The sequence below is a fragment of the Trichosurus vulpecula genome, chromosome 7, assembly GCF_011100635.1.
Source record: "Trichosurus vulpecula isolate mTriVul1 chromosome 7, mTriVul1.pri, whole genome shotgun sequence".
In the NCBI taxonomy this organism is placed as follows: domain Eukaryota; kingdom Metazoa; phylum Chordata; class Mammalia; order Diprotodontia; family Phalangeridae; genus Trichosurus; species Trichosurus vulpecula.
The window spans coordinates 870,644-888,181 of NC_050579.1; the positions used below are offsets into that span (position 1 = coordinate 870,644).

Consider the following 17,538-nt stretch of genomic DNA (forward strand, 5'->3'; position numbering starts at 1 on the left):
TGACCCCCATGTCCATGCCCTCAGTCATCTGATATATACAGTACTAACCTGGAAGCTTTGCATGTGCCTCTTAGCCCTTCCAGATGGGAGCTGGGATGGTTGGACCCTTCCACCCTCCGTGCTCTCTAGGTATTAACCTTCCTAATCAGCATGCTAATGCTAGCAAAGGCTCTTCTTTAAAAGATATTTGCATTGGATGCTGCTGGGGTCAAGAGCGTGGGCTGGATTCTTCCCACATTGAAAATTAAGACTGTAATGAGGCATAGCACTGATCTCAGATGTCTTTTTAAAGATAGAGAGCAGTTCATCTATTCTCACTGTTCTAATGATATACAATTAGAGAAGGCTAGGCACTGATCACAACCAGCCCGGACCATCCTGATTGGGCAGACAGCGAATGGGGCTGCTGGTTTGCACTGGTGACGGGCCCTTCAGCGTGGCTGTTTTTAGTAAATGTTTGGTGACTGGGCCAGGGTGGGAAGGGAAAGAACTAGAGACAACCTGGCAAGGTTGTCTCTGACTCGTTTGTCCGTCATCTTGCCTGATGATCTCCAAGTTTTGTCTTCACTTTAACATATTTGAATTTGCATTTTTTCTTAGGAGGCGTTCTGTCTCCTCCTTTCCTGTTCCTCAGGATAACCCAGATGCTCATCCTAGTTCTAGTAAAGAAGTGCGGGTGCCCACAACTGCAGTTTATGTCTTCGTAAGTACATTCCATTTAAAAAGTGGTGACAGAATACTTAGGAAGCACCGCCAGGCAGACTCCCTTAGTCGTGAGGCTGATTTTGAACAAGATCTCCCTCCTTGAGCTCTGGCAGATGTTTAGACCCCAATGCAGTCCATCACCTCAATGTATTTGGCTGTTTTCCGAGGTCAGTGATGAGAAGTAAAAGGTCTGACTGCACTGAGAAGTCACACTCCCTCATGTGGCCTTCACAGCTCCCAGCAGCCCATCATTTCTTACCCAGGCACGATTAAAGCATGCTGTCCTTGGGATGGTGGAGCCGCTGACAGTTAGGACGTGTTCAGTGTGTGCTCCCAAAGGAGAAGGGGAAGACATGCTGGGCTGCTGTCCAACAGAACCTTTCAAGAGGAGCTCAGGGTGGAGCGCCACAGGAATGTGATGGTGCGTGATCTCAAGTTTTCAAGCTGAGACCTCATGTGCTGATTCACAGCCTGCTTCTGGGAATGTCATCACTGACCAAAACCCAAAACGGTCAGTGGCCATGCACAGATGTGGTCCAAACGTAAGCCCGTGAGCAGACCATTTAAACCTAGGAAGAATCTTGGGAATGGAATTAAACCTGTTCTGCCAGCCAGTTAAAGAGAGTAGTCATTACCAGAAGGTTGACCAAGAGATGCAGTGATGACTCCCTAAAGACTGAGTTAGAAACATGAGGCCAGTCTCTCCAAGGCAGGGGAGATTGGAGTTTAGGCTTGTCATCAGTCAGTCACTAATAATACCATACTTAATTCTGACCCTGTAACATCACATTCTGCTCCTGATGCTCTGTTCTTAGAATGGCATGGGAAGAGAAAATTGGAATAAAAAAAATCCCATCTCTTGACTTCTCCCCATCCTACAAGCAGCCCCCTCCTTTCCTCCATCCTTCCCAACCGTTGCTGCCAGCTTTTGCCCAGCCAAGAGTACTCTGCCCTTGCCACTTTAAATGATTTTTCAGGATTGGTCCCAGACTCCAGAAGACGTGAGAGTTGGATTTTCTTGGAAAGGATTTTATTTCCTATAAAAATGCTGTGATATTTCTACAACTGTAATTAGCCCTTGTGATGCTAGTGCTTCCATATAGGCTGACATTCACATCCTAGGCCTGTAGTTTTAGAGCAGGAAAAAAAGTCTCAGAACCATTTATGGCTCTAATGTCCTGGGTCTCATGAAGCAGAGAGGCAATTAGTTGAGCACAGATTTTTACTGTGTTGTTCTTTCTGAAAAGCTCTCTCAACCAACTCGTGCACAAAGACCTAAGTTACAGTGGAGTATTGGTTTGAAGTGCATTGCTCTTCGAGGAAACAAAATTGATGCACAGACAGTTCAGACTTAAGAAAGGTGGGCTACAAATTAAGACTAAGAAAGTTTTATTGTGGTTCTCAAAATATAACTGTAGTGTTAGGCTTTTTGTTTGAGAGCATATTCATAATTATTAGCAACATTAAAGCCAGTACTAGAAAACTCAGATCCAGAGACCAATTCATTGTATCTATAAATGGATCTGCTTCAAAAGATAAGACACAAGCTTTGTTTACGATCACAAGTGGTTGGCACCTGAGCGACAATGCGATCACGAGTTGAGATGGAATCTTGTCTTCTTCCAGGATGCTCATGATGGAGAAGTGAACGCCGTGCAGTTCAGCCCTGGCTCAAGGTTACTCGCCACAGGAGGCATGGATCGAAGAGTTAGACTTTGGGAAGTGTTCGGAGGTGAGATACTGCAGTAGAATGTGCTACTGCTAAGAAGGCCAAGGTAGCCTCCGTTTAATTTTGGAGAAGTTGGTGTGAAAGAGGGTTAGTGTCTGGGAGGGAGGCCATACTATGGAGGAGCTTACTCAATTCTGAGCATATTTTATTTTATTTGTTTTTGGGGATGAGGCGGTGGGAGTGGATTAGGCAAGGCAGTTTGGGTTAAGAGACTTGCACAAGGTCACACAGCTAGTTAAGTGTGTCAAGTGTCAGAGATCAGATTTGAACTCGGGTCCTCCTGACTCCAGGGCTGGTGCTCTACTTGCTTTGCCACCTAGGTGCCCCACGAGCATATTTTAGAGAGGACATCGATTAAGTATTGATCAGACTAGAGGAGAGTGACCAGTATAGTGAAGGGCCTGGAGACAGCTGCCATGTGCAAAACAGTTGAAGGAACTTGAGAGGTTTAGTCTGGATAATAGAAAAGTTCACGCTAGCTGCCTTTAAGTATTTCAGGGTTGTCACATAGAAGAGACTAGATTTGTTCTGTTTGGTGGAAGCTGTGCTGCTCTGGCTGGTATATGAAGAAAAGCTTCCTAACCAAATTGAGTGTTCTAGCTGTTCAGAAGTGGAAGGAGCTGCTGGCTTCTAGTGGATTTTGCCCCATCACTGAAAGGCCAGGATTCTTGATCCTGCTCCTGATGCTGTGTTCTTAGAATGGCATGGGAAGAGAAACTTCCTCTTCCCATCTTACAAGCAGCCCCCTCCTTTCCTCTCTCCTTCGCAATCACTGCTGCTGGCAGATGGAAGATCCCTTCCAGATCTGCAATTCCACGAAACAGATCAGTACTGACTGTTAGTCCTTTCTCTCTTCTGGAGGTGTCTCCTCATGGTGTAGAGATGACGCACGGCTCTCAATAGCAGTGTCCACAGGAGAGATGCTCTGGAAGGCTTTCCCAAACTAGATGGGCTTCACATACAGGCCCCCTGATCAGACAGATTTCTGCCACCCAAGGACCAGCCAGCGTGGGGCCCTGGAGCTCACCAGCAGTGTGGCTGCACTAGAGGAACTCAGAGACTATCAGCCAAAGTTGGAAAGTTGTTCTGACCTGCAGAGATGGGGCTGTTCCCCATCCTGGTGAGAGCACAGGTCATCGATGAGCAGAAGACACAAAAGTTTAGACTTTGGCCATGCCAGTATTTGCAGCTCAGAACTGTGAGAGCTGCCCAGAGACAGTCAAGCACAGGATAGCACAGAATAGCAGCTAAAAGAAACAAGTTGTTGGAAGGTTGGCGTATCAAACAAGTCTTTGCGTCCGTGAACTTAACAGTGAACACATCTAGACTAAGTTCTTGGACTGTCTCCATCGACAGTCTGGCACCCTGCGTTCTAGGCCCCATCCTGCCGCTGATTACCTATGTCGCCTTAAGCAAGGCACTTCCCCTCATTGGGCCTCAATTTGCGTCAGGGTAGATAAACTGGGTGGAAGTCCATGACTTCCTGGCATAGGCCATGCCCAGTGTTGGTGACTAAAAAGTGTTGAGTGGTCCTGGCTGGTTCTGACAGCCAAATGAAACTCAAGAATCTCTAAGCTTTCTTCTAGCTTTAACATTTTTGTCTTGTCTGTTTTTGCAAGACCTCCAAATTAAAGATAAATACTGTGACCCTCAGAACAGATTAAAAGGTTCAGAGCAGACCAAGCAGGAAGCCTTGCCTGGGTTGCATTCAGAGAGGAGTCGTGTCCGCATTTGGCTCTGTCCCCTGAGCAGGGCCTGTCTGGCCATAGTACCATCTTTAGTTGTAGGCACTGCATTTTAGGAAAGGCTGAGATCAGCTGGAACATGTCCGAGCAGGTGACCAGGACAAAGGACAGGTAGTCTGGAAATGTGCTGTGTATAAGAAGCCAGTGGAGGAGCTGGGGACATTTAGCATGAAGAAGGGAAGATGTAGAAGGACCCATATGAGCTGGTGTCCAACCCTGGGGAGGCAGGTTGGAGGAAATGACCACTGGGCTCTTCCAGCTCTGGGACTCTGGGTCTATATTAGGGGGGATTTGCCTTCTCCATAATGACTCCTCATAATGGGCTAGTTAGAGTAACCCAAGAAACTGGTGACACAGTAGTTTTATCAAGCCAAAATGAAAGGCCCTGGGGAGGGCCCCAAGGAGCAGATGAGCTGGTATGGGAGCCTGTGCTTCAGTCACGGTAGTGAGACCTATCAGAGCTCAGCCTTCGAGGCCTCTAAAACTTGGGAAAGGTGAGCCCAAGTGTCCCTTTTGATTTCCCTATTCCACTTGGAAAAATGGGTCCTCAGTTTGGCAGCCCCATAGGTGAGTTTGATGGACTGGGTCTCTGAGAGACTGAGTGACTCCCGAAGGCCAGAGAGCATGTCAGTGACACATAGTGAGTGCTTTAGTTGCACTGCCTTTGTTCAATCCCATCTGTGGTTGACAAAGGCTATCACTATAACTCAGCTGAAACCAGAACAAGTTCCTAACGTCAGGAACCTCCCAGGGCCTATATCTGTGGACCATGTCTGAACTGCCTCTGTCTAGGGTCAACACATGGAGTTGGGGCCGGGTCCCAGAGGCTTGATTGTTCCCCAGTTGACTTGTCAGTTGGGGAAGCCAGCTCATCGGTTGGATCCCCATTGGCAAGTTATTTGCTAGTCTCCCGTGTCAGTCAGGGGCTGATTCTGTGCTTGTGGGGAGCTCTCTCCACCTGCAGATGAGTCCTGGTCATCGAGTCTGCCCCCGGGGTCCTGAGACATCACTCCATTTGCTGTGGTACAAAGTGCACATGTGTATCCAAGGCAAGATTTGCATCCAGGGCTTCCTAACTGTCAAGCTTATTAGATTACATGAATCCTGTTTATTCCCTCTTTTAAATTCTAGGGAAAATAGTGCCCTTTGGTGCTTCCCTAGAGCAGATAGTTGCATTGCCGGTTGTTGAGAACAATGACAAAAGTGAGAAAAGTGGCCTCTCAACTGCTAGGACTAGTTTGCTCCTTTCCCGGCCTCCAAGGCTTGTTAACCCCCAGGGGTCTGTGGATCTCGTCAGAGAAAAGCTGACTTTTGCCTGTGTTCGACTTCCTTTGTAATCCTTTATGTTTTATGCAATTAAAAACATTGTCCTGAGAAGGGGGTCCAGACTGCCGGAAGGGTCTGTAAGACCCACAGAAAAGGTTATGGTCTCTTGATTTAACCAAGGGCCTTGTCCTTTCTTTCACGAGAGATCCCTACCTTTTGTTGCTGCTTAGAAAATCCTCCTTTTCCATTAAAAATTGGGAAGATAAGAGCAAATTTCACTGAGGTCTCTTCCCACAAGCACCACTGATATAGAAGCAGGTAGAGCCTCGGGGTTTGGGGGTCTTTTCTACTCACCTACATTTTTGTCATAAAATTTGCTTTCAGAAAGATTTGTAGATAAACTGGCATCCTCATCACTGACAGTGCCTTAAGATGCCAGGTGACAGTTTAATAAGTTGTAGAATTTCATTGTCCATTGCAAAAGTTTCTTGGGTCACACAAAAATACAGTTATTGAAGGTGTCATGTTTTGCTGACAGATGCCTGTAAATAATAGGCTGTTGGATTCTTCTTTCTCCTCCTTGGTCTGCAGCCAACACTTTGTGAAATACAATTAGAGGCAGCATCAAAGATACAGAAGTGGGGTTTTTCCCTTTTTAAAAAGTTCGGTTTCTTCCAGTCTCCTTCGTCCTCCTGCCTCCCCTCAGCTATCTCATAGAACAAAGAATTTTTTTTTAAGAAAAAGAAAAATCAATAAAGCTGATCAGTACATTGAAAAAGTCTGAAAATACATGCCGTGTTCCACATCTGTGCCTCTACAAAGGAGTCAGGGGCTGTATCTGATTCAGCGTTTTTTGTTTGTTTGTTTTTTTGATTTAGTGAACAAACCTTTTCACCTATTCAGCCTTGTTACCAAGCAAAGTAGCGTTAATATCTGGTGAGAACAGTCTGTGACACTGGTGCCATTACTATCCAAGAAGGTACAAGTTCCTCCATATCAATCAGTCCACGAAGATAATGCATTTGAAAGAAAGACAGGCATCAGAAACACCTTACGTGGGCCTTAGAGGTGCTCTTCTTGCTATGTCCAGGAGCAGCCAGGTGGCACAGCAAATAGAGTGTTGGGCCTGGAGTCAGAAGACTCATCTTCCTGAGTTCAGATCCAGCCTCAGACACTTACCAACTCTGTGACCCTGGGCAAGTCACTGCACCCTGTTGGCCTCAGTTCCTCATCTGTATAATGAGGTGGAGAAGGAAATGGCCAGGCATGACTGAAAATGACTGAACAACTTGCTATGTCTTAGCCAAATAAGATTGTCCTGATTTGCTCTCCTAATCCTTTGAACCTCCTAGTGAGCCAACTCTGTTCCTGGTATTAAAATCTCCACATAGTAGAAAATGGACTTTGAACCTCTTAATCTGAGAGATAAGAGATGCATTAGTTGTGAAAAATACCAACAAGACCCAAAGATGGTAAGAATACTGATACACAAACTTTCCATACAAGAGCAGCTTGGCCACAAGATAATGGACTTTCAACCACAGCCATTCTCCAAGACCAGCTACTAAGTCATCAAAGGGTACCACCATCAGTGTTAGTGATGAGACCAACAGATCACAGATCCTTTGTGTACAAGGCCTGACCGTGTTTTCTCAGAGTCTTTGTCCAAATGCACCTCCAAGATCCTCAAGTCCAAACAGTACCTGAACAAGAGTGTCCTCTTCCTAAATGGTCACCCAGCTTTTGCTTGAAGTTCACTGATGAGGAGAAGCTTGGTACCTCCTGAGGCAGCCCCGAAAGTCTGTCTTACTATTCAGAGCTGGAAGGGATTGGAGATTTTCTAGTTCAACTCATTTTTGAGATAGGAAATGGCCCAGAGAGATTGTGACTTGCCCATGGTTCCATAGCTAACAAGTAGCAAATAGGCATTCTCACCCAGATGCTCTGGCTCTAATTCTGTGCTCTTTGCCCAGAAGAGGTGCTTAAGACATACTGAATTCAGTTGGATTTGATTTGCACTGTGTTGTCTTGCATCTGACATGGAGGTGACCCTTGCTTCTCAGGCCCTGGGCCTAGTGACACCCTGGGGTGGCCTAAGACTAGCCAAGGGAAGTAGAGGAGGCCCATTGGAGGTCCAGAAAGACCAGAGTCATCCTCGGACCCACAGCTGTCTGCAAAGTCATCACAGCTTAGCAAAGGCTTGTGATGTGTGCTAGTGAGTGTTGAGCAGGTCGTGGCAGCACAGGGATATAGATCAGAAGGAATCGAATCAGTGGCCAGAGTGAGCTTCTGGAGGGTCAGTCTCTGCCTCCACATGAGGCTGACCTAAACGGAGCCAGCTAACTCTGTCCCTTGCCTCTTAGAGTCAGTTTACTTGCAGGATTATCATTGAACAGTGTTTTTGATGGCAAAAAAGAATGGCTTTGGGATGTATCAGCCTCTGGCACATAGTAGGCTTCATAAATCCTTGTTGATTGATTTGTGAAATTCTCCTGTCCACTCTTCCGTTGCGCTGACTGATTGGAAGTCTGTCCCAACAGCTTCTTGGTGTCGCTTTGTTGCTGTGATCTCATATTGGGTTAGTCGACCTTTTCTTTAATCAGACTTGTGATTTCACTGGCATTGCGACCTCCCAGTGAGGAAACCCTCTCTACTGCAAATGACTGTCTCAGCAGGTTGTCTGGGGCACTGGCACAGGATTCCCTAGTGACAGTGTCTTTAGCTTCAGGGTCCATGGAAGTCTCTCTATTAGCCTTGGGAGACATTGTGGCTCAGTGGAAAGAGTTCTGGTCTTGGAGTCTGAGGCCCTGGATTCAAATCTTGACTTTTCCGCTTGTTATGCTGAGTCTCTCTGGACCTCAGTTTCCTCCTCCGTAAGATGAGGGGCGTGGGCTCTGATGACCTCTAAGGTCCCTTCTACTCCGAATGATCATGTGGCAATCTCTGTTTTTCCTTTTTCATGCAGACAAATGTGAAGCGAAGGGCTCCCTTTCTGGCAGTAATGCAGGAATCACCAGCATTGAATTTGACAGTGCTGTAAGTATTGATTTCATGCCCAGGAACCAGGTGGGAAAATGTAGAGTGAAAAACCATTTGTGCCGATTGGTGCTTAAGCTTGATTGGATGCGCCTTACTGTTTCTCTCACATCTCCTGCAATCCGAACTCAAGCCAGGTCAGAGAAGGAATCCCGTAGATGAAATATTTGTAGAATGATTGGCTCAGCAGTGGCAACACCTGCCCTAGAAACCAAGCAGAATTCAATTTCTAGAGTCATCAGTCTAGAAGGCATCATTGGGGCTCTGTGTTTTCAAAGTAGGTGGAACCTGAGAAATAACCTACAGCCCCTTGGTGAGCAAGAAAGTGATGAGAGGCAGCAGGCCTGGGGACCCCCTGGAGCAGCATGGCCCTCACCTCTCCCTCCTCCTCTTCACCCTGTTTGTTCTTAGTGTCCCACGACTGCTTGGTGCTCATCGATGTGCTCATGATGTTTGCTCTTACATCATTTCATCTGTGGCCTTTTTCTGGAGTTGTTTGGGCCTTTTTTGGTGTCTCCAGAGGTTTTGTTGGCAGCAGTGGGAAAGAAGAACTTGCCGAGTGTGGGCCAAGTCTGGAACATGCAGCTCGTGGGGAAATGGGGAGGCCCGGGGGGGGGGGGGGGTGGAGCATGGACCGAGTAGGTGCAGAAAGTTAGGCCCTGTTTAACTCTGTCCTTGGGACTGGATGTTTACAAATATCCAGAGCCTCTCGGGCTTAATCCCTGTCGTCTTTGTTCACACAGGGATCTTACCTCTTGGCAGCTTCAAATGATTTCGCTAGCAGGATCTGGACTGTGGACGATAACCGATTACGGGTAAGGCTCTCCCCACTGCACCCCACCTCCCAAGCTAGGCCGCAGTGATGGGCACTGGGAAGTAGCCAGCTGGTTCCAAATTTGTTTTCTTTCCAGACAACTGCATGACTAGGTTGCCCTTTCTTTTATTTTACAGATTTGATTGTTCTTGTTTAATAGCTCCATTCACGTTTGCACTTTTCAACATTATCCAGGGTCAGCCTCAGTGGTATTTGACTCTGCTACCTAGAAGTTCTGACATAAGTGTTCAGAATAAGATACATGGAAAATTCAAAAAGTTCATCCAGAAACCAGCGCAGTGGTGTCCATTTGTAACTAACATGTATGGGCCTCAGATATCAGTGCGGCACTTATTTTTAATATACAGCGAAGAAGAGTATGTCTAAAGTTGATTTTAGACGTTCAGTCAACAAGCATACATTACACTCGTACTGTGTACATGCCAGGCACCGAGCGAAATGCTGGGGATATAAAGAATGTCCAAAACAGCCCCTGCCCTCCAGGAGTGTACGTTCTGATTGGGGAGACAACATGCGAAAAAGACCAAGCACGTGTGTGATACACACAGAATATGTAGGTGGTAATCTGAGGGGGAAGGCATTAGCAGCTGAAGGGACCAAGATAGGCCCTTTGCAAAAGAGACGGGAGCTGAGTTTTGTAGAAAGCCAGGGGAATCAACAGGTGGAGGTGAGGGGACCAAGCTTCCCAGACAGAGAGGATTCCCATGGCAAAGACTCAGGAGGAGGGACGGAGTGTGTCCTTAGGCATGGAATGCAGTCAGCTGTCAGGCCCCAATGCAATAATGGTTTTGTAAACTCTCACAGAAAAAGTGAGAAATCTTCTTGGGACTTGGGCCTGTGTCATAGAAAGGAGGATCCTGTTTGGAGTCATTTGAGCCTTGCTCTTTGTAAGAGAGGGGTCAATGATGAATAGTAAAAGGTCTGATTACCCCGAGATGACTGCTCACCCTCCCAATTCCCAGCTGCCTCTTTGCTGTCAGGCTCTAGTGGTGCCACGACTGAGCAGAGGCCTGCTGACATCATGGGACGCCCCATGCGTGTGAGTGTGTTTGCTAGAATTTCAGCGAATGCACCACTGTGGTTGGCATCCAACAGTGGGAGTCGGCAAGGAATAAGGGCTTGTGGGAGCACATCTCCTGTGGGTCTGATCTGAAACTTTCGTACTGAGGCCTCTCTGGGCAGGAAAGTATCGGAAACCCCCCCTCTCGAGTTCATTTCTTTAGCATGTTTAAGAATACTCATGGGATGCTACAGTGACTGTTTTCAGAGGGACCCTTTGGCTGTGTCCTCATGTCAGACGCTTTGCTCTCTCGGTTCCTTCAGTGGCCTTATCCCCGGGGGTGTGGTTTGCACCCCCACCCCCCCACTGCAGACTGCATTTGGTTGTGAGAGTCACACTCTGCTCTGGGGAGGTCTGCTTCTCTCCAGCCACTTCTTTGAAACCATCTTATACTTGATTCTTTAAACATCTTCAGACTGCTTTGTTGTTTCTTTTTTACCTGGGTGGAGGGGATGGTGAGTGTGTTTCTGGCCACAGTGCCTCCTCCGGCAGCCAAAGAGCTGCTGCTAAGATGCATTTCCCCACCCCCAGAACCATTGAGCCCCAAGCGATGCTCATTGGCTGCATTTCAGGACACCAAAGTCCTCTGGTGTAACCCTTGCTCTACCCTGCCCTCTCTCCCTCAGCACACGCTCACGGGGCACAGTGGGAAAGTCCTGTCTGCCAAGTTCCTGCTGGACAATGCACGGATCGTTTCAGGAAGTCATGACCGGACCCTCAAACTCTGGGATCTGCGCAGCAAAGTCTGTAAGGAAGCTCGTCATTGTCCGGTGTCTCTACCCACAAGGAGAAACATTGATGAAGGCATCTGTTTTCTGTGATAAAAAGAGCAGTGTAACACTCAAGACTGCATTCCGGTTCACTTTTATGCTCTCAAATGGAAATGTAGGAGTGTTAAGATAACAAATGGTTAAGGGGCTTTAAGTTTCACAATAATCGCTCAAACCCTAAGTTGTAGCATTCCCATTCCATGGTCAGATGACCAACTGGCCAGTGGCAGGCCCAGGCTGTGAGCATAGGCTTTCAGAACCCACTTAGTTCCAACACTTACAACTTCCCCACTCACTAGCAGGTAGAGACGATTCAGTCACGATGGCTCAGGTTCACAGCACCAGCAGCACTCTCACCTGCACCTGGCACCTGAAAACACTTGAAGTCAGAGATGCTAGTGAAGGGCAATGGAGCCGTTTGGTGAGTCAGGTACATTCTCCTCTGCAGGTATAAAAACGGTATTTGCTGGGTCCAGTTGCAATGATATTGTCTGCACAGAACAGTGTGTAATGAGTGGACATTTTGACAAGAAGATCCGTTTCTGGGACATAAGGTAAAGTAACTCTGGTCTAAGAGCCAAGGGGAGATGATTTGGGGAGGACTAGTGCCACGTGTCATTGTGTGACTTAGAAAACCGTCAGCTGAGATTCTCCAGCCCTGCCTTCTGTCTAGTTCAAAACCATGGTGCTCCTTCTGTGTGGCCCACTGCCCTCTGGAGAGTATCAGAGAGCCAGTAACTGACAACGTGGGGAGCCCCGGGGGCACCCACCAAATCTAAAGCTGTGGTTGGCATCCATTATCTGTACCTGGTGGTTGGCTTTTCTAGCCTATGGAATTTGAACTTGACAGGGAGGTGCTTGAATTAGAAAGTTCACTTTGAAAACCCTAGGAGCCTGCAAGAGTCTTGTCAGCCTCTCCACCTCCAGGAGGCACCAACAGGACCTAGCAGTGCTCTTGGCTACCACTGGTGGGAAGGGGAAGGGGAGAGAACTGGGAAAACAGATAAGCAAAGGGGGAGATTGGATTGGAGCAGCAGGTGAGGGCAGCCAGCCAGACCTTGGCCTTATACCTTCTTAAGCTAACCTGGGGCTTCCTGGTTTGCCATTTGTCTTGCTAACCACTTGAAAACAGATCTCTAATTCCTGACCTAGCTGGTAGTTATTTGTAGGAAAGATGAATAATGTTTCTCACCCGTTCACCTTTCTTAGATCTGAAAGTATAGTCCGGGAATTGGAGCTCTTGGGGAAGATCACGGCCCTCGACTTGAACCCAGAGAGAACAGACCTCTTAAGCTGCTCCCGAGATGATCTCCTCAAAATTATTGACCTACGAGTTAATGCTGTCAAACAGACCTTCAGGTGACCCAAGGCCTGGTGATTTTGACCATTGTTAGGCTGCCCTGGTAACCTGAAGATTTTTGCCATGTCAGGGTTTAATGGAGGGAGGGGTTTGATCCTAATTTGTATTTACGTTGCTGTTTGATTTCAGTGCTCCGGGATTCAAGTGTGGATCTGATTGGACCCGAGTTGTGTTCAGGTAAGTGATGATGTCCACACAGGTCACCAGCTGTGAGGGCAGAGTTTGGGGTGTCTGTCTTTTCTTTAGTGGTAAGAATGCAGCCAGATTTGTGGGGATGTCACTGGCAACATCTCTGAGGTACTTCATTTGTGATGATGTGAGGCCCCACGCTGCATTGTGCCTGTGGTAGTACTGAGAGATTCTTAAGAGTTAAGGAGGCCAGCAAGCAGAGGGCTGCTTAACCAAATGCAGTCAGGAGTTTTCCCAGAATTCCTTCCTTGTCCCATCTCTCCTCATTCCCTTTCCCTCTTTACTGCTCCGTCTGCTCCCCTGAAGCCCACAGAAGTAGAACACACGTGCTGTAATGCCTTGATCGGCGTGACTGTTTGGTCCTTCCATCTCTGCTGCCAAGCACAGGGCCTGGCACCTAGGAGGGACACTGGGACCAGGCAGTATCAGGGTTGCTCCTCCACTTGCAGGACCATACACACGAGTGTGCTCCACTCCAAGGATGCACAAGGCTCAGGCCAGCGGTTAGATACCAGAGAGCACATGACAGTGTGTGTTTGGGAGGGACAAGGGGAAGGGGGAACTCATCTGCATCTCCCCACTCTCTTCCTGCTCCAGCCCTGACGGCAGCTACGTAGCAGCTGGCTCAGCAGAGGGGTCTCTCTACATCTGGAGTGTGCTCACGGGCAAGGTGGACAAGGTCCTTTCGAAGCAGCACAGGTAAGAAGCACAGGTGGCCTGGGCCTGGAGTCCTAGGAGTCCCTGCCCTTGCTGAAAAGTCCCTAGATGGGGTTGAGGGGGCAGGACAAGTCCTGAGCCAGTCCAGGGGCTTCCAGCTGCCCACCCTCTACCTTTGTCCAGACCCTCTTCCAAGGGGTCCTAGACAGAGCAGGCCAAGAAGCTAGAGCTGGGCCAGATTGCTCATTGTGCTCTCTGTTCAGAAACTGTGAGGTGATAGGATATTGAGCAGAAGCACTTGCGTTTGAGGACTTGGCCTTCAAATCCTGATTCAGATGCTTTTTATCTCTGTGTGACTGAGCAAGCCACTTAACCTGGGCCTGTGGGATTCAGTGACTCAGCTTTGAATCGAGCTTGGGAGGGACCTTAGAGGAAGAAGCTCAAGCTCAGGAAGGGGCAGTGACGTGGCTTTGGTCACACAGCTGAAAAGGAGAAGAGGTGGAATGGAATACAGATGTTCATGACTCCATGGCCATGTTCTATTCACTGTGGAGCCTGTTAGTCTAGGAGTTATCCCAGTTAGAGGAGACTGACGAAAAACTTCTAATTACAATTAAAACACCTTGCCACTGAACTAACTGTTAGCAATTGGGACTTCCCATGCCCCGCCCCCCCCCCCCCCCCAAGATCATTTCTTTCAAGTTTGTAACACTTCAGATTCATCCTACTGATTATCAGTCACTTCGGGCAGACTTACAGCCACTCCGGCCCAAAGAGCACAGCCTATCAGCTAAGGGTGGCTTTTACATTTTTAAGCACAGTAAAAATGCAAGCTCTGGTTCTTAACTGTCTATAACAGGGGCGGCAGCCCAGGAGCAGGCAGCTCGCTTGCCCTCAGACCCCTGAAGCCCAAAATCTTTGCTAGTAGCACAATGTATTTGGTCTAGTTTGGCAGATCTGTCTGTGGGAGCCAACCTAGCCTTTTGCCCCAGTTAATGACAATATGTAGGTGGCACTTGGTATACAGAGGCTCGTTTTCTTACTCATTCCAAAAATGAAATGCTCTCAAGACACTCCCAGGATTTCTCAGGCCGTCACTCTTGTACATTTTGTCCTGTCTCTTTCTGGGTGACTTTGGTATGCTTTTTAGGGACATAATAGAATCTCTTTCTAGCCTTCTGAGGTGAAGGCTTTAGCTGGGCATTTTTGATTAAATATAGACTGACTGTTAAGCAAGTTACTTCCTCATTCTGTGTTGTCAGACATCCTTTAGAGAGAACAAAGATGTGAAAAAGATAATAAAGTCCCTTATTTTTCCATTTAAAGTACCGAATAAGAGTCTTCTCTTTTATGTCTCAGGCATTGATCCTATTTCCAGGCATACTTTTAAAAAAGTTCTGTCGCTTCCCAGTGATTTCTCTCCTTTACAACAAATGAGGATAGGCAACCAAATAAACCGTGCCAGAAGATGTAAGCTGTGTCCTTGACTTTCTGTCCTCTGAAGCCGCGATGGTCTGTGCACTGAAAGCACTTCACCATGCACATTGTTCTCCTGTTTCTGCTTAGGTCATTCTACGTCACTTCCTATGAGTCTTCCCGCAGTCTCTTCTCTGTATTCTTCTTGGTCACTTCTTCCTGCACAGTCATACACCGTAGTCTGGTGGGCCATTCTTCTTCCCCCAGGTTATGAGCAGCCAACCTCAGTTCTTGTGCCTCTGCCTGACCTAGTAGAGGTAATTTGGGGTCAGCAGGTACAGTGACATTTTTAGAAGAATTGCAGTGGTTGAGTGAATTCATAGCTTCACCGTCGGTGCGTTTATGTGCCTGTCTTCTTCCACTCACCTGCCTTTTGAGGAATGACATTCTTACCCATTTATATCCACTCCCTGTACATCTGGGGTATTGGACCTTTTTCAGAAATACTTCAAAGTTTCAGGTCCGTCCGTCCCGTCCCCCCCCCAATTAACTGTTTTACTCTGGCTAATTGGTTTTGTTTGTGCAAAAACCTAGTGTCCTTCAGTATTGTCTCCTGGTACTTTTTGTTTGTTTTTCAGTTCTTCAATTAATGCCGTGGCATGGTCACCTTCTGGCACTCACGTGGTCAGTGTGGACAAAGGAAACAAAGCTATTCTGTGGTCTGAATACTGACTGGATGTCAGAGGAAACACAGAATCTCAGGTGCCACCATTGGAGGGGTGCTGACCCAGGACAGGATCGAGGAAGGCTCATCCTACAGCTGCCGTTCCATTGGATTTATTGCCAGCGGTGCCACTTTGCCTTCCCGTAGAAGAGTGCTAGGGAGGGATGCAACGGCTGTTATTCCTTGGACAGAATGTCAGAGGCCTCCAAGATGAATACTGAAGATAATCTACACTTCCTGCCTTGTGTTTGGGTGAAGAACACTATTGGCTTCGACTTTCTGTACCTCAGGGGATGGAGCACACGGCACCAGCTGGGTCCCTTCATGGATGGCAGTGCCAATTATCCCAAATATCCATGTTCATTCTCCTTTAGCACTTTCCCCCATCCTTAAAAAGTTAGGAATAATTCACGGTTCTGGTCTAACCCAAGTCCCGGTGTTTTGGGGTCCAACAAGTTGACTCAGGCATTGGGTTAAGAGAAACCTGAAATCTGGAAAGGCTGGGTCCTGCTGGGTCTGGAGGATGGTGGGGCGGTCATGAGTGAGTCTGGTGGTCTGTGTCTTTGTTTACATGTCCCTTATTCTGATTCTGCTTAAGCTGCTGCACGTGGGAGAGCCCAAGGAGGAAACGGTCTCCTTCTGTGTGTCAGTTTTATGTAAAGCCTGAAATTGGAGATACAATGAAGACCTCCTGAAGGAGGCAGGAGAGCCATGCTGTTGCCATGAGCAGCGTGGCACGCCTGCTATTCCCCAGTCTGCTCTCTGTCCCAGTATCCTGTTAAGTTGTTGGTAGCATGCGAGAGATCAAAACCTTGAATGTATTACTCGGGGACTTGGCCCTTTCCAGTGACCTGTCCCCTTCACCAAGCACATGCGTGATAGCTCTTTGGTGCTTGATGGAAGAAACACGAGGAAGCCAAGGCACTGCTGCATCCTCCCATCTCAGAGCCTGTGATGGGGCAGAGCAAGTTGGGATGACGTTGACTCAGCATTTATCCAGACTTTACCCCTTTTCCCTGTGTATAAAATTTCAATTATGTCTGATGGGCTTCTAAGCCGCCTTTTGTTGTCACCGTCTCATTTGCACTTTATTTTGCTTCCTTCCTGAACTACTTCTGTCTGTAGTTTGGGAACTGTCTCTTAGAGCTCTTAAAGGCCTTGGGTCTCAGTCCCCCCATCTGCACAGCGGAGATGTTGGACTCTGTGACTTCTAAGGTTCCTTGTGGCTCCCAGTCTCCCATCCTCAGCCAAGGGAACACACTCTACATTCTTGTTGTTTGCCCACCTTCACACTACTCTGATCCCAATTCTTGATTCAGGCGACCTCTCTGGAAAGGAGTCGAATAAAATAGACCTGGACATATCTTTTATTTATTTTATTATACTGCCCAGGAGAACTTGATTGTAAATAAATAAATTCTGCTTTAAAAATTTCATGCTTTTGTGTTGTGGTGATGGTTTTTCCCCTTCATCCTTAAAGGGAAGGAAATTATTTCCTGCCATCCTGGTCTTGTGCTTCTGATTTGAAGAAAATCCTCAAGTTAGGATTTCTTTTCCCTTAAGGTGATTTATTATCACTCATTATAGATTCTTTGCCACTAGCACCACATGGTTGATCCAATTTCCAATGGTATTGTCTCCAGATCGAAATTCTGAATGTCTGTTCTTGCTGCTTCATAGGAACATTGTCATAAAATGCACTCGAAATTAAGGTGTTTGGTCTTTCTCAGATATACTACCTCCTTTCACTTAGAGGACTTAATACTCCAGAAGAAAGAAGTGCTGATTAACATTGGGACTGATGTCCCAGTTGTCTTTCTGAGTAACAGCCTCGTGCTACAACAGATGGATTCCCCAATAAAGGACCATCTGGCCATAGAAGCGTTGCTCATTGACACTTCTGTGTGCCGAAATAAGTCCATTTCCCCTTAAATCAGTAAGACCGCCCAGATGAGGTTAGTTAGAGGCAGCCAATCATCACCAAGAGGGAGGATAACGTACAGTCCATCTGGTATGTAGGTAAGCACACAATTTTCTAAACCTGGG

The 17,538-nt window shown here is 47.3% G+C and overlaps 1 protein-coding gene and 2 non-coding genes across 10 annotated transcripts in view; all 3 read left to right on the forward strand.

The window, feature by feature from the left end:
- ATG16L1 (autophagy related 16 like 1) overlaps positions 1-16,926 on the forward strand; it is a 32,667-nt gene extending 15,741 nt beyond the window's left edge. For 4 of the 8 annotated variants that reach the window (XM_036766755.1, XM_036766756.1, XM_036766758.1 and 1 more), the window contains 11 exons: positions 601-703; positions 2,332-2,437; positions 8,411-8,481; positions 9,225-9,296; positions 11,003-11,123; positions 11,595-11,700; positions 12,356-12,505; positions 12,636-12,683; positions 13,293-13,394; positions 14,919-15,085; positions 15,407-15,487. In XM_036766755.1, coding sequence (XP_036622650.1) covers positions 601-703; positions 2,332-2,437; positions 8,411-8,481; positions 9,225-9,296; positions 11,003-11,123; positions 11,595-11,700; positions 12,356-12,505; positions 12,636-12,683; positions 13,293-13,394; positions 14,919-15,042 — 1,003 coding nt within the window. In that variant the 3' untranslated portion in view covers positions 15,043-15,085; positions 15,407-15,487. Of the gene's footprint in view, positions 1-600; positions 704-2,331; positions 2,438-8,410; positions 8,482-9,224; positions 9,297-11,002; positions 11,124-11,594; positions 11,701-12,355; positions 12,506-12,635; positions 12,684-13,292; positions 13,395-14,918; positions 15,086-15,406 lie in introns of all 8 variants that reach the window. The other 4 variants (XM_036766754.1, XM_036766757.1, XM_036766759.1 and 1 more) reach the window with 2 other exon arrangements.
- LOC118858866 lies at positions 872-1,157 on the forward strand. The gene has a single exon (XR_005010989.1).
- Positions 10,214-10,487, forward strand: LOC118858865. Its single transcript, XR_005010988.1, has one exon.
- Positions 16,927-17,538: the final 612 nt, after the last annotated feature.